Source organism: Equus przewalskii, unplaced genomic scaffold, assembly GCF_037783145.1.
Source record: "Equus przewalskii isolate Varuska unplaced genomic scaffold, EquPr2 ChrUn-13, whole genome shotgun sequence".
Classification (NCBI taxonomy): Eukaryota; Metazoa; Chordata; class Mammalia; order Perissodactyla; family Equidae; genus Equus; species Equus przewalskii.
In genome coordinates this window covers 4713481-4738968 of record NW_027228750.1, presented here as the reverse complement: position 1 = coordinate 4738968, position 25488 = coordinate 4713481, and the positions used below count along the sequence as shown (strand labels likewise).

Sequence of the window (25488 nt, the reverse complement as noted above, 5' to 3'; positions counted from 1 at the left end):
TTTTATACTTTCATTTTATCCCTCATCCCTGTTTATCTCATGTTGAAAGTTCATTATTCAAAGTCTAACTGAAATGTACCTTTTTTCAACACACAAAGAAAAAGTGGATTCTGCCTCTAAAGGCCCATAATATTTTGGATCTTTTTGCAGCTCTTCACAGTTAGTTACTTGTGTGTTTCCCTTACTTTATAATCTGGTCCATCCACTTCATTTTGCAAGTGAGAAAGCTGGTATTCAGAGTTTTAAAAGACTTACTCAAGATTCCACAGATACGTACTAAAGAGAGATTAGACTTTAAAAAAATAAAACCAAATAGCATACCTCCGTAGAAAGGAACTAATTCATTTTTCTTTTTTCTTTTTATTATTTGATAACATTTAGAAGTCAGTATTCTTTCTTTGTTAATACTTCCTAGGAAAGATTTTGATAATAGGAACATTTGTTTGTGATAATATTAATGATTACGTTGTATGAACTTGATATTCATTTTTAATAGGAAAAACTCAAAAGAGAGGCAAAAGAAAACACAGTTACTCTCAAAGAAAAAAAAGACAAGGTAAGTGTTTTATATAATTCTCATAGGTTTTCCTTATAACCAATTCGTTTGCTAACATCTGCTTAGAAATTCTTTTTCATAAATAGGAAAAGAACATTTAAAATATATCACGCAATTTCATTTCCTAAATTGTTTCTTGGTATTTATTAATTCAAAAACATTAGCTAAAAATTTCAAAGCATTTGTTTGGGGATTGAGAAGATTTCAATCTTCTGTAATTTTTATTATAGTATTAAGTTAGTTAGGAACTTCTGTGTTTCTCTCAAGGAATTTCCAATGTTAGAGGCAAAATATTTTCATTAAAAATTCTAAAGCTTATATTTAGATTATGGGTTTTGAGAGGGCTGAATAAATGACATCCTGCTTTCCTTACTTAAGTCTGAACCAATTGAGAAAGACAATGAAAACCAAAATATTATCTTTATTATTGATAACTGATACTGGAGAATGTGGCTTATATTTGAAGGCAAGAGGATTTCTTCATCCTAAAATCCCAAATTAGACAAATTTACCTACTCTGTCACAGGTAGAGCTGGACTGGGACAACTCTACTCACTTGATGGTCTACTCTGGTAAAACGTACGGCATAAAGGAGCAGAGCAGGGTGTGTGCTTTGGTACCCAAGAGAAGGAATAAGGAAGGAGCTGGACTATATATGCACCCAGTTTCTCCTTCCAGATTCACCAGGGTCATCAAGTCTTTGCTTCTCCCCTAAGGAAACAGAGAGGTTAGAAATGTTACCCTAGTGGTGCTCCCTGCACATGGAAGAAAGCAGAAGTATGAGGAAAAAAGGGGTGCCCCTCAGCTCCTAATCCATTTGGTAATATAGGATTATTACAGAAGAATTTTCATTGAAAGTTTTAGTTAAAATGATTAAATACTCTTTATACACAGTGGTGTAGTCTCCTAAGTTCCCACAGAGATTGCTTTGACTATAGACTGAAAGTGACAGAGTAGTTGAAAATAATTCAGTTGTTAAACATAGACAGTGCTAAATTTTGTTACATTAGGGTTCAAAGAAAGAAAAGAAGGAAAGAAAACTGTACCTGTGAATAAATATTGAGTGCTTCATTTGTCTCAGACACTACATAGACACTTGGAAACATTGTATTTGGAGAAATTATTGTCACATTAAACTTAGCTAGCAGGGTTAGATATAGTCTAAGGGAAGTGTCTGATGAAGATAAATAAATTGGGTAAACCCTAATATTCATTTCTAAATATAGAATATATGTGTATTATGAAAGTATATATCACATATTCTTATAGAGTTTTTTTGATTCATATATAATTCCAGTAATATATACTCATTATTATATCTGTTATCAAGTAGATTAGTAAATGCCCTATATTTTATCTGTGGTTTTGGATATATACAGCGCAAATAATGAGAAAATTATAAAGGAAATTAAGAAATATAAATACGCTATTGTTTCCCATACTTTATTCCAGCAATATTGAAATATCACAAGCCTTATATATAATAGTCATTAGGTTTATCAAACATTTCTGAGTTTGGGAAAGTAACAACTTCTTCATGCCTCAGTTTCCTCATCTATGAAGGGATAATAATAGTGCTTATTTCCTAAAGTTGTTATGAGGATTAAATTAGATAATTGTAAAGCCTTTAAAATAGTAATTGGCATACAGGAAACGTCTTGTAAGTGTTTAAAAAATACAACAGAGAAAATTAGGCATGTTATGTATATATGCATCACTGGAAATGTAACATTCAGAAAAGAATGTAACTTGTAGGAAAGTACATACATTTTCATGCTGTATTATGAAGAGGGTTATTTCAGTGTTCTAGAATGGGGGTGCATTTTCTTTTAGGCTACCAGGGAAATGTTAATTCCCAGACTTGGCCACAAGGTGGTGTAGTTGCCATTCTCAATCCTCTTTGGGGGAGAAAAGTTTGTCCATGAAAGCAGTTACATTTTGGAGATTCTGAGGCTGTCTCCTGACAAATCCGGAGAGCAGAAAATAATTTGCTTTCATCAAAATTGTGTTATCGGGGGCTGACCCCGTGGCTGAATGGTTGGGTTCACGTGCTCCGCTGCAGGCTGCCCGGCCTTTCATTGGTTCGGGCCTGGGCGCGGACATGGCACTGCTCATTGGGCCACGCTGGGGCGGCGTCCCGCATGCCACAACTAGAAGGACCCACAACAAAGAATATACAACTATGTACCGGGGGGCTTTGGGGAGAAAAAGGAAAAAAATAAAATCTTTAAAAAAAAATTGTTATCAACTATGATGTAGAAATATTTAGGAAAAAGGATACGGAAATGCAACTCTGTGAAAAAATGCTAAGTAAATCTCCAAGTATCTCCAGGCTTAAATTTATCTATCTATATAATCAAGGAGCTAAATGAGGTGATTTGTAGGTTTCTTGCCCAGTCCTAGTGATCTTACTTCCTAATCTTTTTTCCAGCAGCAATTCTGTGAAGATAGAGAGGGGCAGATAGCATTTTCATCTTAAATGGGGAAATAAAGTTAAAAAGAAGACAAATGTAATTTATTCAAAGTTATCTAGTCAATAATAAATTTTGGGGTAAATTTTAGTTTATTCCAGTGTTATTTTTAATAGTTGCTGCACTTTAATTAAAATGATGTTTAGTGATGATTTTATTCACCTTTGTTGTTCGACAGAAAATACAGACATCTTTATTTGAAACACCTGAAACTAGTTATCAGAAATTTGATTCTAAAGCAGCTCCTTCACAAAATATATCTCGAAACTTCATATCAGCTGATCATGGAAAATCCAAAGATAAAAGAGATTATCTGTGGACATCTGCCAAAAGTACTGTATCTACACCATTACCAAAGGTTGGTTGCTAAAATTTCTAAGAAAGTAGTAATTTTTTTAGTTAAAAAAGAAGGTTCTGGTATCATATACCACATATCTGATATCCCACACGTAAATATAAAACCAGTTTCTTGAATGTTTCAATTTTTTGTGATACCAGCATGAAATGGTTTCATTTTTTTTTCCCATCATTGCCCACAACATGATGACAACTTGGGCAGATTTCATAACTTTCTGGCATTCACCAATGCATAGTCCCTGATGTGGGAAATCTGGTTCTTACTTGACATTTTCCACTATCACCTCAGTTACTTACCTTTGATGTTTACTCCACAGCATCTTGTTGCTGGAGTCCTTTACTTAGCAGTCAGCCCTTATGGAGCAGGTGCCACTGCTGAGGTGGCTCAATTCTAGCTATCTTCCGTGTCTGCTTAATCCATAGGGAATTCATTCAACCTTTCCATGCTAAATGGCCATGCAGAATGCTCTACTTTTGCTCCCCACTCCCAGCTTCTCTGCCATCTCTCTCTCTCTAATTTCTTTTTCCTCTGCTCAGCCAGATACAAAGACCAATAAACAAATTTTCTGCCTGGGTTTTTATCCTGCTGGGGAATGTGATACCAGTCTCCCTTCTTGAAGGCACCCTTAGTCTTTATACTAAAGACTGCTGTTAAGAGTTATCTCCTCAATTGTCTTGGGAGTTGAGGGGAAAAATGTCTCAACCTGTCTCTGCACCTACCTCTAAGCTGAAATTTCATGCCTCCCCCCTCCAGTTTCCTTAAAATAACTGGGAAGAAGGAAGGCGTTTGGTGATTGTAGGACTGGTTCTACCACTTATTAATGAGCCCTAGGGAAGTATCTGGCCTTAATCATAGTGAGCTTTCTTTAGAATATGAGTTACTAGCACTTTCCTCCCCAGCTTTTTGCTCCAGGTGACAATTCCAAAGCAAAAGGAAGTGTCAGACTCACATCCTATTATATATATACTATTATCCACCTTGTGGAAATTATGAAAATTAGTAAACCACAGTTGAGAGGCTTTTATATAAAATTATTTTGTTGTATTTACTACTATATTATTGAGAATATGAAATGATCTCTATTAAAGAATGACCTTACTTAAAAAAATTTTTATTGAAATATGATAGATCTTAATTATAGAACTTGATGAATCTTCACAAGCCAAACATAACCTTTTTACCAGCACTCAGATTAAAACACAGAATATTACTGTGACCTTGGAAGAGCTTCTTGTTCCCTCTTCCAGTCACTAGCCCCTCACCCAAGGCTAGCCACTCTCTCAACTTATTATATGTTCTTGTTTTTGCATTTTCTATAATAGAATCATATTATTTTTGTTTCAACTTTTTTCTCTTAATATTATGTTTGTGAGATACATCTATATTGTTGCTCAAAGTTGATTATTTTTATTTCTATATAATATTGCATTGTGTGACCATAGCACAGTTTCTCTCTTATATTGTTAATGGACATTTTGATAGTTTCCAGATTGGGTTTTTCTGACTAGTATTGCTATAAAAATTCTAGTACTTGACATGTATGCATTTTTGTTGGGTATCTTCCTAGAAGTGAAATTGCTGAGTTATAGGGTTATGCATAATATGTTCCATCTTAATAGATAATGCCTGAACTGTTTTTACTCTGATAGAAAATGTGTGGATTTTTTTCCAAACACCCAATAATTCTCCAACACTCCAGACACCAGCTGGGTATCCTACAATTTGAACTGATTCTGACACTAACTACCTGGAGTTAGTGTAGACCCCACAGGTGAAGGTTTCAATCCCACAAGACTACTCTCACTTTAGATGGCAATTACAGTCCTGGCTTGCCACTTGTACTACTGACCAACTGGATATAAATTGGAAGTTCCCACAGCCCTCTCCTCAGGTTCAATAATTTGCTAGAATGACTCACAAAACTCAGGAAATTACTTTATTTACTATTACTGGTTTATTGTAAAGGATGCAACTCAGGAACAGTCAAATGAAAAAGATGCATAGGGCAAGGTAGGGGAGAAGGAGCCTGAAGCTTCATGCCCTCTCTTTGAGTGCCACCCTCTCTGGGAGAGCCATCCTTCCAGTACCTCCATGTGTTCACCAACCTGGAAGCTCTCTGAACCCTGTCTTTTAGGGGTTTTTATGGAGGTTTCATTACCTGGCATGATTGATTAAATCATTGGCCATTGGTGATTAACTCAATCTCTAACCCCTCTTCCCTCCCAGGAGGTCAAGGGGTGGGCTGAAGGGTTCCAAACTTCTAATCAAGCCTTGGTCTTTCTTGCGACCAGCCACCATCCTGAAGCTATCTAGGAGCCCCATACCACCACTTCTTTCATTAGTATAAACTCAGGTACAATTGAAAGAAGCTCACTATGAATAACAAAATACTTTCCTATCGTTATCACTGGGGACAAAGACCAAATATTATACCAAAAGATGCTCCTATCACCCCATCACTTAGGAAATTACAAGGATTTTAGAAGTTCTGTGTCAGGAACCAGGGACAAAGACCAAATATATATTTCTTTTTGCATCACACTGCCAATCATGTTTTTTTTAAAAAACTGATTGTACCAATTTGCACTCTAGCTACTAATGAATGAGAGTCCTAGTTGCTCCACGTCCTTGGTACCAATTGGTATTTTTCATCTTTTTGATTTTAGCCATTCTGGTGGGTGTGGTGACCTTACTTTTTAAAAAACCTTTTGAAACTAATTTTTAATTTACAGAAAAGTTGCAAAGATAGTACAGAGAATTGTTTTATATCCCTCACACAGTTTTTTCCATCATTAACATCTTACATTACCATGTATGTTTGTCAAAACTAAGAAACATACATTGGTTCATTACTATTAACTAAATTTCAGACTTATTTGGATTTCGTAGTTTTTCTATTAATGTTCTCTTTCTCTTCCAGGATCCAATCCAGGGTACCACACACTGCATGTAATTGTCGTGTCTCCCTAATCTTGATCTTAATTTTTTTTTTTTTGGTGAGGAATATTTGCTCTGAGCTAACACCTGTTGCCAATCTTCCCTTTTTTTTTTGTTTGAGGAAAATTAGCCCTGAGCTGTCATCTGTGCCAGTCTTCCTCTATTTTGTATGTGGGTTGCCACCACAGCATGGCTTGGCAAGTGCTGTATGTCCATGCCTGAGACCTGAACCCATGAACCCAGGCTTCCGAAACGGAGTGCACCAGACTTAACCACTACGCCACATGGGGCTGGCCCCTGATCTTAATTTTTAATGTAGGCATTTGCAGCTATAAACTTCTCTAAGCACTGATTTCACTGTATTCCATGAGTATGTTCTGTTTTCTTTTTCATTCTTCTCAAAAGTACTTTCTAATTTTCCTTGTGATTTATTCTTTGACCCATTTGTTATTTAGAAGCATGTTGTATTCCTATATTTGTGAATTTCCTAAATATCTATCTGGTTGGTTTATAGTGTTGTTCAAATATATTTCCTTGCTGATCTTCTATCTAGTTGTTCTTTGCGTTATTGAAAGTAGGGGTATGGAAGTCTCCTACAATATTGTTGAATTATCTGTTTTTCCCAGTTTTTGATTCATGTATTTTGGGGTTTTGTATATTTATAACTCTTATTTTTCCTTGATGCATTGATCCTTTTACCCTTATAAAGTGTCTTTTTCATCTCTAGTAACATTTTTTTCTAAAAGTCTATTTTGTCTGAGGCTAGGATAGCCACTCCAGCTCTCTTTTGCTTACTATTTACATGATATATCTTTTGCTTTCAAACTACTCATGTTATTGAACTAAAATATGTCTTTTGTGGACAGTCTATAGTTGGATCTTGCTTTTTTCCATCATTCATTTTGACAATCTCTGCATCTTGATTGAAAAGTTTAATTTGACTTACATTTAATGTAATTACTAATAAGGTAGAACTTATGTCCACCATTTTGTTCTTTGTTTTCGATGTGTCTTATGTCTTTTTGTCCCTGTATCCCTCTATTAGTGTCTTTTTTGTGTTAGGTAGATATTTTCTAGTATACCATTTTAATTCTCTTCTTTTTTTTACTATACTTTTAAAATTATTTTCTTAGTGATTACCTGAGAATTACAGTTAACACTTTAACTTAAAATAATTAGTTCGAATTAATACCAATGGAATTTCAATGGTATACAAAAACTTCTCCCCAATATAGCTTCATTACCTCTCTCTCTTTTATACTATCAAAGTCATACAAATCACAGTTTTGCATTTTAAATCCATTGCCACAATATTATAATGATTGCTTTATATGTCTGTGTTTTAAATCAGGTAGAAAAGAAGAGTTACAAACAAAAATACATTTATACTGTCTTCTATAATTACCTATGCAGTTTCCTTTACTGGTGCTCTTTATTTCTTCATGTGGATTTGAGTCTAGTGTCCTTTCATTTCAGCCTGAAGAACTCCCTTTAGAGTTTCTTTTAGGGAAGGTTTGTTAGTGACAATTTCTCTCAGTTTTTGTGTATCTAGGAATATCTTAATTTCTCCTTCATTTTTGAAGCATAGTTTTGCTTGATATAGAATTATTTGGTAACAATTCCTTTTCTTTAAGGACTTTGGGTATGTCAATCCACAGCTTTTTAGGCTCTATGATTTCTGACACCACAAAGCTTGCTGTTCTTACAGATTCAGCCACTTTTTAAAAAAGTAAATACTCTCCAGGTTGCAGCAAGTTTTTGGTTAATTTCCAGAGTTATGAAAAAGCTGATTCTGACCATTTTTACCAGTATATTTGTTGCTTTATGAAAGAGCAAATTTTTGGAGCGCCTTACTCTGCCATTTTGGTTCATGTCACTGACCTTACTTTTTAAAGATACTTTTCTTAAATTATAAAACTTACAGGGTAATTATGGAATACTAAACATTGACTAATGTGAATTACTTTACCAAGAAAAAATAAGCAAAGCTATTTTCTCATAAATCAGTTAAGATTTTTGTAGAGAGAGCAAAGCTCACTCCGTTTTGGTGTTTAATCATGGCTAGAAAAATTAAAGTCCCTCTTAAGATTGTTGATTGCTGAAGCTGGAGTCTCACTCTCTTTCTCTTGCTGCCTCCCCCCAACTCATTATTTCCTTCAGTAAGTTGAAAGGAAGGACAAAGAAAGTCCACTATTGCAAATATTTTTGAAGAAAGTTATAAAAGTTTTAGTACCAAAACCATCTGAATTAAGTTCTTATCCAAAATTTCTATTTCATATATATGCCAATAATAATGGAGAGTTATTGATTGCTAAAGACTCAACTTCCTTTATTAATAATATATGTTCTATTTGATGGGGTTATATATTGTTTTTCTTTTTGGATAGGCATATACTGTGAAGACACCAACGAAACTAAAAATTCAGCAGAGAGAAAACAAGAATGTACCCACTGAAGAAAGTAACAAAAAGAGAAAAATGGTCTTTGAGTTTGATTTTAATTCGGATAGTTCAGAAACTACTGATCTTTTGGTAAAAATATTGCAAATAACCAGCATTTGTTATTTGCTTAATTATTTATTATTCATCTACATTATTTCTTGATGTATATGTATAATATATGCACATACTATCTATCATTGCAATACTGAAACACAGTAGAACTCTACTATAACACAGAACCCTATGCTTTTGAGTTTTTTAGAGAAATTAGGGTTCAAATAATCTCTCTAATTTCAGAAAACATGGCGTTTTGAAATACTTGATATAACAGAATTGGCACATGAGATGATTAACCATCTTGTTTTCCAGAAGAGTGTTATAAAGGAGTTTTTACCGCATTTTCTTTCCCTTTTTAGGCTTTTTTAAAAAGGAAGATTGAGTCAATATTTTAAACCTTGCTGCAACCAGATTTGTTATTCAGGGCCCCTCTTGATTTTGCATGTATACATTTTCCTTTTTTTTTACTCCGTTATTGGTTGAGATATATATATAGGTATTGGTCGACAGCTATAACATTTCTATCATTCTTAAAGAGTTAACGTATTAAAGATGGTATGTTTAAGGAGAATATTTCCCCCAGCAGTTTATATCCCTAATTATTCCCTACCATGAGTGTATTCACACATACCAGTATTTTCTAAAGACATATTAATGATTTATTGAGAATAATTAAACTTAGATTCATTTAGTTTAAAAACAGATAAACCTCATCACACTAAATGGAGAAATATACTGAAGATTCTTAATAATAAAATTTCAGTTAAAGTCATTTATTTCATTAGTTTCACTCATAATTATGAAATCCTTCAAGCTTTTCTACTGCTTTGGGACCCTCTATTTTTATTCGTTCTAGAACAATGAGTAGTTCAAATCTTAAAACTCTGATTATTGAAGTTAACTTATAGAATCCCTACTCTAGTACTTTGCTTTAAAGATACGATTAACATTTTAATGATTAAAACTGTTAACGAGGCACTGTTGTAAAGACTTTGCATAGGTTACTTGTTATTTCTTACAATAATCTCATGTTCTAGAAATTATAGACAGTGTTGCCATTCTCATTTTATAGATGAGGAAATTGAGTCACACAAGTACCTTACCCAAGATCACATAGCTAGTAAGGCATGGAGCCAAAATTTGAACACAGACAGTCTGGCTCCATAGCCTATGTAAGTCGTCGTACATAATAACTACTAGTTCAAACTGAAGTCCAGCTATATAAAAATGTAATGAGAATTAGTAGAAAAAGCATGAGCTCTGGAGTTAGACATTCCAGGGTTGGAATCTCTGTTGTTTTTCTAGCAGTGTGAATTTAGGCTAGTTTCTTAGCTGGTCTGAGATTCAGAATGACTCAGGATTTCATCTCATTTTGAAAAGGAACATCACAACTTTGCAACACAAACATACTAAAGTATTATGTGATTGCACACAATTGTTTAAACTAGTGTAAAAACACATTTCACAATAGGTTTTATTGGTTATAACTATCACTTGAAGTTATTAGTTATTTTTGTAATTTTCTTGGCTGTTACATTTAACTTTTGGGGAACAGTCAAATTATTATAAAAAGTAAGATTTAAAATTGGATTGCCTAGAGAGACCTTAGAGAAAATGGTGGAGTAGGAAGTGCCAGGAATCCTTTTTTCCATCTAGATGACAATTACACAGGCAGAAACTGTCTGAAGTAACCATTTTGGAATTTTAGAGACTTTTTTTGTGTGTGCGGAAGATTGGCCCTGAGCTAACATCTGTGCCAGGCTTCCTCTATTTTATGTGGGATGCTGCCACAGGGTGACTTGACCAGTGGTGCTAGGTCTGCACTTGGGATCCAAACCTGTGAATCCCAGGCTGCTGAAGTGGAGCTTGTGAACTTAGCTACTATTCCACCAGGCCAGCCTCTGAACACGGTTTTAATGCTTGCAACTTCCAGAGGGACATTTGGCTGGTAAATTATGGTTAATTTTGGTTAATTTAAGCCTTAAGCATGGTAGCGGCTACCTATCACCCAACCCATAGCCCTGTGGCAGACAACTGCTCATGTCTTGCTGGAGTCAGGGTAAGCAATAAGGACCTTGTCCTCCAAATATCAAGGTTCAGTGTTCTGATTGCTTACAGCAGCTTCTGATCACTGAGGTGCAGGCACAGAGACTGGCTTCCATTATTTCAAGCCTCACTGGCTAAAGTATCCTCCAGAGGATTTAAATGAACTGCACCTGTTTTTTTTCTTTTATCTTTTTTTTTCATTTTTTTACCTTTGGGGAGCCAGATGTTTAAGGATTATGACATTCACAAGCAATCACATTTGCAGGATGTTTAGAAAGTCACCACACGTGCATAGAGAAAGACACAGGCTCAGAGAAAACCCAAGAAGATCTCAGATTTTCACCTCAGGCTGATCCCAGGGACAGAGACACTTTCAACAATAAAACAAAAAGCAAAACAAAATGAAACAAACAAAAACAGCAAACCCTGGAGAAGGGGAAGAAAATGATTTGCAGTTGTGTCAAATTAGAAGATTCAAATGTCTAGTTTCAACAACAAAAAAAAATCATAAGGCATATATACAAAGAAAAGGCAAGTATAACTTATTCAAAAGAATCAAACAAATAGCAGAAAATGTCCCTAAGGAAGCCCAGATGATGGGCTTACAAGACAAAGACTTTAAAACAACTGTCTTAAAGATGTTCAAAGAGCTAAAGGAAGATGTACAAATACAGAAATATTATGTATAAATAAATGAGAATATCAAGAAATAGAAATTATAAAAAGAATTAAGAAAGCCTGCAGGTGAAAGTAAAGTAACTGAAATGAAAAGTTCATTAGAGGGATTAAAAAACAATTTTGAGTAAGCAGAAGAAAGAATTGATGAATGTTGAAGATAGAACAATTGAAATTATTGAGTATGAGGAAAGGAAAGAAAAAAGAATGAAAATAAACAGAAGCTCAGAGACTTGTGCAACACCATCAAGCAGACCGATATATGCATTGTGGGAGTCCAGAAGGAGAAGAGAGAGAGAAAAGGGAAGAAAGAATATTTGAAGAAATAAAGGCTGAAAACTTCTCAAATTTTGATGAAATAAATGAATCTACAAATCTGAGAAGCTCAGTGAACTCTAAGTAGGATGAACTCAAGTAGACTCACATCAAAACACATTATAGTCCATACTTCCTAAAGCAATCTATAGATTCAACTCAATCCCTATCAAACTTCCAACAACATTTTTTACAGAAATAGAACAAAGAATCCTAAAATTTATATGGAACAACAAAAGACCCCAAATAGCCAAAGGATTCCTGAGAAAAAGGAACAAAGCTGGAGGTATCACACTCCCTGGTTTCAAATTATACTACAAAGCCATAGTAACCAAAACAGCATGGTACTGCCACAAAAACAGACACACAGATCAATGGAACAAAATTGAGAGCCCAGAAGTAAACCCACACGTTTATGGACAGCTAATATTCGACAAGGGAGCCAAGAGCATATGATGGAGAAAGGAGAGTCTCTTCAATAAATGGTGTTGGGAAAACTGGACAGCCACATGCAAAAGAATGAAAGTAGACCATTCCCTTACACCATGCATTAAAATCAACTCAAAATGGATTAAAGACTTGAATGTAAGACCCGAAACCATGAGACTTCTAGAAGAAAACATAGGCAGTACGCTCTATGACATTGGTCTGAGCAGCATATTTTCAAGTCCCATGTCTGACTGGGCAAGGGAAACAAAAGAAAAAATGAACAAATGGGACTGCATCAAACTAAAAAACTTCTGCACAGCAAAGGAAACCATCAATAAAACGAAAAGACAACCTAACAATTGGGAGAAGATATTTGCAAACCATATATCAGATAAGGGGTTAATATCCAAAATATACAAAGAACTCATACAGCTCAACAACAAAAAAACCCAGCAATCCAATTAGAAAATGGGCAAAAGATCTGAACAGAGATTTCTCCAAAGAAGATATACACATGGCCAACAGACATATGAAAAGATGCTCAACATCATTAGCTATCAGGGAAATGCAAATCAAAACTACAATGAGGTATCACCTCACTCCGGTCAGAATGGCTATAATTAACAAGATAGGAAACGACAAATGTTGGAGAGGGTGTGGAGAGAAGGGAACCCTTGTTCACTGCTGGTGGCAGTGCAAACGGCTGCAGCCACTATGGAAAGCAGTGTGGAGTATCCTCAGAGAATTAAGGATAGATCTACCATCTGATCCAGCTATCCCACTGCTGGGTATTTATCCAAAGAACTTGAAAACACAAAGGCATAAAGATACTTGCACCCCTATGTTCATTGCAGCATTATACACAATAGCCAAGACATGGAAGCAACCTATGTGCCCATCAAGGGATGAATGGATAAAGAAGATGTGGTATTTATACATGGTGGACTACTACTCAGCCATAAGAAATGATGAAATCCGGCCATTTGTGACAACATGGATGGACCTTGAGGGTATTATGCTGAGTGAAGTAAGTCAGAGGGAGAAAGTCAAATACCATAAGATCTCACTCATAAGTAGAAGATAAAAACAACAAAAAACCCCCACACCACATAGCATTGGAGATTGGACTGGTGGTTACCATTGGGGAAGGGGGGAGGGGGGAGGGCAAAAGGGGTGATTAGGCTCACATGTGAGGGGATGCACTATAATTAGTGTTCGGGTGGTGAACATGATGTAATGTACACAGAATTCGAAATATGATGTACATCCAAAAAAAAATAAAAATTAAAAAAAAAACCCCACCTTATAATCAGACTGGTGAAAGACAAAGAAAAATAATCTTGAAAGCAGCAAGGGAGAATCAATTCATCACAGACAAGCTACCCTCAATAAGATTATCAGCTGATTTCTCATTAGAGGCCAGAAGACAGTAGGTTTACATATTCAAAGTTCTGAAAGAACAAAATTATCAATTGAGATTTGGTATCTGGCAAAACTTTCCTTCAAAAATGGGGGAGAAATTAAGATGTTCTTGGATAAACAAAAGCTGAGGGAGTTACCACTAGACCTTTTCAAGAAATGCTAAAGGGAGTTTTTCAGGTTGAAATGAAAGGATGCTAGATAGTAATTCAAAGCCATGTGAAGAAATAAAAGATCTCTGTTAAAGTTAAATACATGGGAAATTATAAAAGCTAGTATTCTTGTAATTTTGGTTTGTAACTTCACTTTTATTTTCTACATGAAGTAAAAGATAAATGCATAGAAATTATTAATCTGTGTTACTGGACACACAATATGTAAAGATGTAATTTGTGATATCAGTAACATAAAGGGAGCATGGAGTTGTATAAGAGCAAAGTTTTTGTAGGCTATTGAAGTGAAATTGTTATAAATTTAAATTAAATTGTCAGAACAGCATTAGGATGTTAAATGTCATCCCTTTGGCAACCACAAAAAATATTTATAGCATACACACAAAGGAAATAAGAAGGGAATCAAAACATTTCACTACCAAAAAAAAAAAACCCAAACACAAAGAAATCAGTAATGGAGGAAATAAGAGACAAAAGCAAAACAAAACCACCTATAAGGCATATGGAAAATAACAAATAGGCAGAAATTAGTCCCTCCTCGTTAGTAATTACTGTACGTGTAAATTATTATACCCTCCAATGAACAGACATAGATTGGCAGGATAGATTTTAAAAAATGATCCAACTGTATATATGTGTGTTGTCTAAAAGAGATTCTTGTTAGATTTAAAGACACAAATTGATTTAAAGTGAAAGGATGGAAATAGATATCCCATGCAAATAGTAACAAAAAAACAGCTGGAATGGCTATACTAAGATCTGATAAAATAGACTTTAAATCAAAAAGTACAAGAGACAAAGGAGGACATTATATATTAATAAAAGGTTCAACACAGCAAGAAGATGAGATAGTTTTAAACATTTACACAACTAACAGAATCTCAAAATATGTGAAGCAAAACTTTACAAAATTGAAGGGAAAAATTCTGTAAAATTCTACTTTAATAGTTGGATACTAATTAGTTGTAGTTAGGTTCTACATTAATAGTTGGGTACTTCAATACCCCAATTTCAGGGGTATTGGATAATGGATAGAACAACCAGACAGAAGGTAGGTAATGAAAAAGAGGACTGGAGTAACACAATAGGCCAAATAGATCTAGTAGACGTGTATACAGCACTCAACAACAATAGAATACACACTCTTCTCAAGTGTACATGGGACATTCTCCAGGATAGACCATATAGGTCACAAGACAAGTCTCATTAGATCTAAAAAGATAGACATCATAGAAAATATTTCTTCTGACTACAATGGGATGAAGTTAGAAATCAATAAGAGAAGGGAAATTAGAAAATTGACAAATTTATGGAAATTAATACACTTTTAACCAACCAGTGGACCAGAGAAGAAATAACAAGGGAAATTAGAGATAAGTGAAAATGAAAACACAATATACCAAAACTTAACATGATACAGCAAAAACAGTGCTCAGAAGGAAATGTATAGCTATAAATTCCTACATTAAAAAAGAAAGTTATAAAATCAATAACCTAACTTTACACCGTAAGGAACTAGAAAAAGAGGAGCAAGCTAAACACCAAGCTAGCAGAAAGAAGGAAATAATAAAGATTATTGTTGAAATAAAGTAGAGAATAGAAAACAATAGAGAAAATCAATGAAATAAAAATGTTTCTTTGAAAAGATGAACAAAATCGACAAATCTTTAGCTAGATTGACAAAAAAGAGAAGATGAAAATAACTAAAATCAGAAATAAAAGTGGGGACATTATTACCAACCTTTCAGAGACAAAAAGAGAATATTGTGAATAATTATATGCCAACAAATTTGATAACCTATAAGAATGGATAAATGAACAAGTTCCTTGAAAACACAAAGTACCTAAACTGACTCAAGAAGAAATAGGGAACTTCAACAGACCTATAGCAAGTAAAGGGTTTGAATTAGTAATCTAAAACCTCCCAACAAAGAAATGTCCTAGACCAAATGGTGTCATCGATGGATTTTACCAAACATTTAAAGACTTAACACCAATCCTTCTCAAACTGTTCCAAAAAATTGAAGAGAGAATACTTTGTAATTCATTCTATGAGGCCATCATTACCTTGATACCAAAGCCAGATAAAGACATCATAAGAAAAGAAAGTTTTAGAGCATTATCCTATATGAGTGTAGATACAGAAATCCTCAATGAAGCAAATCAAATCCAATAGCATATTAAAAGAATTATTCACCATGACCAACTGGGATTTATCCAAGAAAAGCCAAGGTGGTTTAAAACAAGAAAATTAATGTAATATGTCACATTAGTAGAATGAAGGGAAAAAACCCTACATGATCATCTCAATTGATATAGAAAAAGCATTTGACGAAATTCAATATCCTTTCATGAGAGAAACTCTCATAAAGCTAGGAATAGAGGGAAAACTCTTCAACATGATAAATGGTACTTAAAAACCTACAGCTAGCATCATACTCAATGTAAAAATACTGAAAGCTTTTCCTCTAAGATTGACACAAGGATGGCCACTTTCACCACTGCTAGTCAATTTTGTACTGGAAGATATAGCTAGAGCTATTAGGCTATTAGACAAAGACAGGAGAGAGAGAGAGGAAAGAAAGGAAAACAAAAGGCATGCAAATAGAAAAAAAAGAGGTAAAACTATCTCTAATTTGCAGGTGACGTGATCCTATCTATACATGGAAAATTATAAAGACTCCACAAGAAAGCTACTGTAGCTAATAAATGAATTTAGTGACAATGAAGGGTGTAAGATCAACACATGAAAATCAGTTATGTTTCTATACACCACGAATGAATAATCCAAAAAGGAAATTAAGAAAATAATTCCATTTATAATAACATCTAAAAGAATTAAATACTTAGGAACAAATCTAACCTAAAGATAGTGAAAGACTTAAACACTGAAAATTATAAAACATTGCTGAAAGAAATCTAAAAAGACCTAAAGAAATGAAAAAATAATTCTGTGTTCATGGTTAGGAAGACTAACATTGTTAAGATGTCAGTATTACCCACAGCAGTCTACAGATTCAACACAATCCCTATCAAAATTCCAGCAGCCTTTTTTGGGAAGAAATGGAAAATTTGATACTCAAATTCACATAGAATTCAAGGAGCCCCAAATAGCTAAAGCAATCTTGAAGATGGAGGATTACGTTGGAGGACTAACAGTTCTTGACTTTGAAACTTACTACAAAGCTAATAATTAAAACAGTACGTATAGTACTGGCACAAGGACAGATATATAGACCAATGGAATAAAATAGAGGGCCCAGAAATAAATCCCCATATATAGTCAATCGATTTTTGACAAGAGTGCCAAGACCACTCAATGGGGGAGAGGACAGTTTTTTCAATGAATGGTGCTAGGAAAACTGGGTATCCACATGTAAAAGAACAAAGTTGGACTCTTATCTTACAGCGTATATAAAAGTGGACTGAAAATGGATCAAAGACCTAAACTTCATGGCTAAAACCATGAAACTCTTAGAAGAAAACATTGGGGAAATCTTCATGACATTGAATTTGGGAAGGACTTCATGGATATTACACCAAAAGCATAGACAAAAAAAGAAAAAAAAAAGATAAATTGGACTTCATCAAAATTAAGAACTTTTGTGCATCAAAGGACACTATTAAGAAAGTAAAGAGACCAATGGCCAAGATTTAGAAGCAACCCAAGTGCCCTTCCACAGGTGAATGGATAAAGATGTAGTATATGTATGTACACACACACAATGGAATACTACTCAGCTGTGAAAAAAGACGAAATCATCCCATTTGCAACAACGTGGATGAACCTTGAGGGTATGATGATAAGTGAAATAAACAAGACAGAGAAAGACAAATACTGCATGATTTCACTCATATGTGGAAGATAACAAATACATGGATAAAGAGAACAGATTAGTGGTTACCAGAAGGGAAGGGGGTTCGGGGGTAGGTAAAAGGGGTGAAGGGGCACATATGTATGGTGATGGACAAAAATTAGACTACTGGTGGTGATCACAATGAAGTCTATTCAGACACTGATAAATAATAATGTACACTTGAAATTATACAATGTTATAAACCATTATGATTTCAATAAAGTTACAGGGAAAAAAGTGAATAGACAAGCTAAAGACTGGGAGAAAATATTTGCAGGTAATATATCTGACAAGGGATTAATATCTTGAATACGTAAGGAGTTCCTGTAACTCAATAACGAAAAACAACCCAATTCAAAAATGGGCAAAGGGCTTGAATAGACATTTCTCCAAAGAAGATATACAAATGGCTGATAAGCACATGAAAAGAATGCTACAAAGTCAAAAGGACAGATAAGGTTTTGTTGTTTTAAATTGGGTTAATTTATTAGTTAGTTTTATATGGGCAGTCATTAATGAATAATCAATTATTATGCACTAAGTAAAATTTTAATAGTTTACAATAATTTCTCTTTTCTAAGCTGGTTAGTTGGTACATACTAGTTCAGAGTGTATCTGAAAAGGAAGCTCTTTATGACTTATTGAATTCTATTGAAATCTTAGAAATCCTGAAAATCTGTTTGAATATTTTCATCCATGAAGCCTCTGAAGTTAAATGTGACTTTAAGGAGCAGGAAAAGATCATGTGAACTGATTGCTTACCTGACTAAATTTGTGTAGCATATTCATTAAGAGAATGGATTCTGGAGCCAGCCTACCTGGATTTGAATCCTGGCTACCCCTCTTACTAGCTATATAATATTGGGCAAGTTACTGTGTGTCTCAATTATTCATCTTTAAAATGGGGGTAATAATAGTTTATCTACTTCATAAAATTGTTCTGAGGATTGAAACTAACTAAAATGTACAAAGTGCTTAAAACAGTGCCTGACATAAAGTACTAAATAAGTGTTAGCTATTATTGTTTGGGAGAATTACAATACTTATAAATTGATATTTGACAACATTATAGTTTTTATAAGATTGTAAATACTTATTATAAGGTCTAAGTGTGAATTTGAATAAGTAGGCTGGGGGAAAGGGTGGGAAAGGTCTCAAAGTGAAATAGAAATCAGTAGAAAAATACTATTCACACAATTTTGTATTTCACATAAGCTTTTAGGAATATAGTTAATAGAATCAAAATCTGGGCCCTTGTTTGGCAGATCGCGGATTTATTTTGTCATCATCTTCAGTCTTTCTTTCTTCCCTTTTTCTCCCCCCTCCTCCCTCCTTTCTCCTTTTTTCTTCCTTCCTCTCTGCCCTCCCTCCTTCTCCTTATATGTCATATGTAGACAAAATTTTAGCAATATAATATTGATGACAACTCTCAAATTATATTTTTGTATTTTTCTTTAAGACCATGGTTTCAGAGGAAGAGACATTGAAAAAACTATGCAAGAATAATCCACCAACTTCTCATCTTTGTGTCAGAACACCAAAACAGGTAGCTTCTAAATTTTATTTCAGAAAACCAATTGCAAAAGCTTGACTTTATTATTTTTTTAGTTAAATATATTATGACTTTATTTTATTTTGTACTCAGACCCCTTCGTCTCTAACAAACCCTGGATCTACGCTGAAGTTTGGAGCTATGAGGAAAATGCGAGAGGATCGTTGGGCTGTAATTGCTAAAATGGATAGGAAAAAAAAACTAAAGGAGGCAGAAAAGCTATTTGTTTAATTTCAGAAAAGCAGCATGATTAAGGAGCCTAATAACATTAAATTTATAGTTAATTTTTTTATTCTTATTTTCTGAAGAGCCAAACTTTTTCTGAAATTGGGACTTTTTTGGTATTTGCATAAGTTGTTTTTTTATATTTTAATATTTTGGCCTAAATGTGAAATAACCACATGTTACCTGAAAACTTGTAATTGTGTTCAGATAATTAGATGATTATATTTTGTTTTTACCTTTTCTTGTATTCATGAAAACTGTTTTGGCTAAGTTTTCAATTTGTAAAGTTAGCCATTGAATACTAGGAAAACATTATTGAGATTTACTCTTTATTCTTCATTATTAAAATATTTTGGATGCAAATAAATGCTTCTCATTGATTCTGTGAAGTCACTGGAACAGCTAATCATTATAATTTAATAATATTCATTTTTCAAATCTTAAGGTCATTTTAGTCAAGTTTCACAGTTCTGAAGTAGCTTTGATTTATCTATGTGTAAACTTGACAAATGGCTTTTAGTTGCAGGGAAAAAGGCTATACCAGTATGACTTCCTAAAATATTTATTCAACATTTATTAAGCAAATATTTATTGAGTGTCTACTAAGAGTCAAGCACAGTTTTAGATACTGGGGATATAATAGTGAACAAAACAGAAAAATAAACCCTCTGTTCTTCTAGAGCTTACATTTTAGTGGTGGAAATAAACAATAAACAAAATAAATACACAAAATATATAGTATATTAGTAATGATTATTGCTGAGAAGAAATAAAACAGGGAAGAATATTAGGAGTATGAAGGGGATTGAAATTTTATGTAGGGTGGCCTTCACTGAAATGACATTTAAAGATCCAATGAATAACAAGTAAACCTGTGGCTATCTGGGGGAGAACATTCCTGGTAAAAGGAACAGGAGGTACAAACGTGCAGAGGTGGGGGTGTGCCTCATGCATCTGGGATGCGACAAGAAGGCCAGTGTGGCTGGAAGGTAGTGAGCAAAAGTGAAAGTAGAAGGAGAAAAGGCCTGATATTTAACAGGATGGGGAGTTTGGGTAGACAGATTATGTGGCACTTTTAGACCACTATAAGAACTTTGGCTTTTATTCTGAATAAGATGTGACATTAGTAGATATTTTTGAGCCAAAAAGAGCCATGATTTGACTCATGTTTTAACATAAGGATCTTTCTGACTTCTATATTGAGGACATATTTTGAAAAGGGGGAAAAATCTAAAACAGAGAAAATTAGGTTATTTTAATATTGCATATGAGAGAGGGTAGTGGCTTGATCAAGGGTGAGAGCAGCAGAGGAGTAAGTGGTCGACTTCGGGATCTATTGTGAAGATTAGTTGTGGGCTGGGATAAGAAAGAGAAAGGATCAAGAGAAACTTCAGTATTTTTTTGCCTTAGCAATGTGGTTCTGGACATGTTAGGTTTGAAATGTCTGTTAGACATCCGAAGAGAGATGGTAACTAACCTTAGAGGCAAGTCCAGGGTAGTGATATAAATTTGGGAGTCAGCAGCATATGTAAAGCTATCAGACTAGATGAGGCTGTACAATCATGGGAGTGACTGTACCTGCAAAAGGGAAGAGATCATAGAGATGAGAAAGAACCATCAAAGGATTAGCAGAGTAATAGAAATCAAGCAAGAAAGTATTTCAAAGAAGAGGGAGTGATAAACTATGTTAAGTACTGCTCAGAGGTAAAGTAAAATTGATTAATGTGGAGGTCTTTGGTGATCTTAACAATGGCAGTTTCAGTGAAGTGGAGTTTGATTGGACAGTGCAATAAAGGAGAGAATGGGAGGAGAGAGAAAGCTATCTCCGTAAAGAGCAAGAAACTCAAGAAGTTAAACTTTAAAAGGAAGAAGATAAATGAGACAGTTATTAGAAATGGAAGTGTGTCAAGAGAAGATTCTTTTTTTAAAAGATGTAAGAGCTAATAGCATGTTTAAATAATTAGGGAAAGATTCAGTATAGGGAGGAAATGATTATGCCGGAGAGAAAGGGAAGATATTTTGTAGAATGTCCTGTAATAGACAAGAGAGATGGAAGCTAGTGGAAAATTAAAGTACTGGGCCTTAGCTAGGAGAATAGACAGTTCTACTATAGTAATAGGAGGAAAAGAAGAGTATACAGCACAAGATGATGGTAAGTGTGTGGGAGTTTGTAGAAGTTTTGGTTTCATAGCATCAATTTTCCTAGTGAAGTAAGAATTAAGATCACCCACTGAGGGATTTATACCAGGGACTCAGGGATGGTTCAGCATCTACCAATCAATCAATGTGGTACACCACATTAACAAAATGAGGAATAAAAACCACATGATCATCTCAATAGACACAGAGAAAGCATTTAACAAGATCCAACATCCATTTATGATAAAAACTCTCAATAAAATGGGTATAGAAGGAAAGTACCTCAACATAATAAAGGCTGTATATGACAAACCCACAGCCAACATCATACTCAAGGGGGAAAAACTGAAAGCCATCTCTCTCAGAACAGGAACAGAACAAGTGCCCACTCTTGCCACTCTTATTCAACATAGTCCTGGAGGTTTTGGCCGGAGCAATTAAGCAAGAAGAATAAGTAAAACATATCCAAATTGGCAATGAAGAAGTGAAACTCTCACTGTTTGCAGACGACATGCTTTTATATAGAGAAAACCCTAAGGAATCCATAGATAAACTATTAGAAATAATAAACAACTACAGTAAAGTTACAGGGTACAAAATGAACTTACAAAAATCAGTTGCATTTCTATAATAAACTAACAGAGAACTCAAGAATACAATCCCATTTACAATTGCAACAAAAAGAAAAAAATATCTAGGAATAAATTTAACAAAGGAGGTGAAAGACCTATACAATGAAAACTATACTATAGGACATTATTGAAAGAAATTGATGATGACATAAAGAAATGAAAAAATATTCCATGCACATGCATTGGAAGAATAAACATAGTCAAAACGTCCATATAACCTGAAGCAATCTACAGATTCAACTCCATCCCAATCAGAATCCCAATGACATTCTTCATGGAAATAGAACAAAGAATCCTAAAATTCATATGGGGCAACAAAAGACCGCAAATAGCTAAAGCAATCCTGAGAAAAAAGGGCAAAGTTGGAAGCATCATAATCCTTGACTTCAAAATATACTACAAAGCTATAGTAATCAAAATAGCGTGGTACTGGTGCAAAAGCAGACACACAGATCAATGGAACAGAATTGAAAGCCCAGAAATAAAACCACGTATCTATGGGCAGCTAATCTTCAACAAAGGAGTCGAGAACATACAATGGAGAAAGGAAAGTCTCTTCAATAAATGGTGTTGGGAAAACTGGACAGCTACATGAAAAAGAATGAAAGTAGACCATTATCTTTTGCCATACACAAAAATTAACTCAAAATGGATTAAAGACTAGAAGATAAGACACGAAAGCATAAAACTCCTAGGAGAAAATGTAGGCAGTACACTCTTTGACATCGGTCTTAGAAGGATCTTTTTGAATACCATGTCTACTCGGGCAAGGGAAACAAAAGAATAAACAAATGGGACCTCATCAGACTAAAGAACTTCTGCAAGGCAAAGGAAACCATGAACAAGATGAGAAGACAACCCACCAACTGGGAGAAAATATTTGCAAATCATACATTCAACAAGGGGTTAATCTCTAAAATATATGACGAACTCATACAACTCAAAAACAGGAAACCAAAGAACCTGATTGAAAAATAGGCTGAGGATAATCAACAGACATTTTCCTAGAGAAGATATGCAGATGGTCAATAGGTACATGAAAAGATGTTCAACATCACTAATCATAAAGGAAATGCAAGTCAAAACTACAATGAGATATCACCTTACACCTGTTAGAATGACATATGACACCAAGACAAAAAACAACAAATGTCGGAGAGGATGTGGAGAAAAGGGAACCCTCACACACTGCTGGTGGGAATGCAAACTGGTGGAGCCACTACGGAAAACAGTATGGAGATTTCTGAAAAAATTAAAAATAGAAATGCCATACAATCCAGCTATCCCATTACTGAGTATTTGTCCAAAGATAATCCAAAGTGTCAACTATTCAAAGAGACATGAGCACCCCTATGTTCATTGCAGCATTATTCACAATAGCCAAGATATGGAAGCAACCCAAGTGCCCATTAACTGGTGAATGGATAAAGAAGATGTAGTGTATATATATATATGCGTGTGTGTGTGTGTGTGTGTATATATATATATATATATATATATACACACAATGGAATACTACTCAGTCATAAAAAAAAGACAAAATTGTCCCATTTGCAACAACATGAATGGACCTTGAGGGTATTATGTTAAGCAAAATAAGCCAGATGGAGAAAGACAAACACCGTATGATTTCACTCATATGTGGAAAATAAACAAATACATGGACAAAGAAAACAGATTAGTGGTTACCAGAGGGGAAGGGGATTGGGGGATGGGCATAAGGGGTAAAGGGGCACACATCTATGGTGACTGACAAATAATAACGTACAACTGAAATTTCACAATGTTATAAACTATTATGACATTAATTAAAAAAACCCAATGAGATATCACCTCACACCTTTTAGAATGTCTCTTAGTAAAGACAAGCGATAACAAGTTGGCAAGGGTATGGAGAGAAGAGATCCCTGGTGCATTCTTGGTGGCAATGTAAATTGTTGCTGCCACTATTGAAAACAGTATGGAGGTTCCTCAAAACATTAAAGTAGGACTAACATATGGTCCAACAATCCCACTTCTGGGTGTGTGTCTGAAGGAGATGGAATCTCTATCTTGAAGAGAGATCTGCACTTCCATGTTCGTTGCAGCATTATTTACAATAGCCAAGACATGGAAACAACCTAAGTGTCCATTGACAGATGAATGGATAAAGAAAATGTGGTGTGTGTATATATGCATATACACACACACACACTGGAATATTTTGCAACCTTAAAAAAGAAGGAAATCCTGCCATTTGCAACAACACGGATGGAGCTTGAGAGCATCACTAAGTGAAATAAATCACAAAGAGAAAGACAAATATCGTATGATCTCATGTGTGGAATCTAAAACATCTAACTCATAGAAAGAGAGTGTAGATTGGTGATTGCCAGGGGCTGGGGGTGGGGGAAATGGGAGATGTTGGTCAAAGGGTACAAACTTTCAGTTATAATATGAATAAGTTCCAGGATCTAATGTACAGTGTGGTACCTGTAGTTAACAATATTGTATTGTATGCTTGAAAGTTGCTAAGAGAATAGAGCTTAAGTGTTCTCACTGTAATAACAACTACAACAAAACAGTAATTATGTAAGGTAAAGGGTGTGTTAACTAACCTTATTGTGGTAAGCATTTCACAATGTGTACGTGTATCATTATCACACTGTACACCTTAAACTTACATAATGTTATATGTCAGTTATATCTCAATAAAGCTGGCTGGGTGGGAAGATCACCCACTGAGAATGAGGATGGAAGAGAAAGTGTTGGAGGTTTTGGGGAGAAGAGTAGGTATGAAAGATTCATCTAATAAAGTAGGGAAGTGAATGGACTTTATAAAAGTGATGGACAAATGAATAAAAATAGTTTTAGAGTTGTCTATAACAATTTTGGGGTAGTAGAATTCTGATTCCTTTATGGTGGGGAATTGTTTGTAGGAAAGGTTAGCCAAGAAAAATGGAAATCCTATAACATTACAGAAATTATTTTCTTCCTTCAATTTGTATACCTATGACTATATTCTGATAACTGAATATGGTTTTAGAATTCCAGCTTCTGATCTCTTAATTGAGACTTTATAATTAGTCTCTTGAGCAAGTATTTATTTTTAGAAGATTGTTAGTCTTGATAACGTGATATTTTACATTTGAAGCTGTATATTTTCAAACATTTTAAAATAAAACAAGACTATTAGTTAAGGTAACACTAGCTTCTCTGGCTAATCA

General features: G+C 34.5%; 1 protein-coding gene across 7 annotated transcripts in view; it reads left to right on the top strand.

The window, feature by feature from the left end:
* The window catches only part of SYCP1 (synaptonemal complex protein 1), a 129991-nt gene extending 109744 nt beyond the window's left edge, over window positions 1-20247 (top strand). For 4 of the 7 annotated variants that reach the window (XM_070607629.1, XM_070607633.1, XM_070607630.1 and 1 more), the window contains 5 exons: window positions 497-556; window positions 3206-3385; window positions 8710-8853; window positions 19194-19280; window positions 19380-20247. In XM_070607629.1, the coding sequence (XP_070463730.1) occupies window positions 497-556; window positions 3206-3385; window positions 8710-8853; window positions 19194-19280; window positions 19380-19517 (609 nt within the window). In that variant the 3' untranslated portion in view covers window positions 19518-20247. The remainder of the gene's footprint in view (window positions 1-496; window positions 557-3205; window positions 3386-8709; window positions 8854-19193; window positions 19281-19379) is intronic. The other 3 variants (XM_070607631.1, XM_070607635.1, XM_070607632.1) reach the window with 1 other exon arrangement.
* Window positions 20248-25488: the final 5241 nt, after the last annotated feature.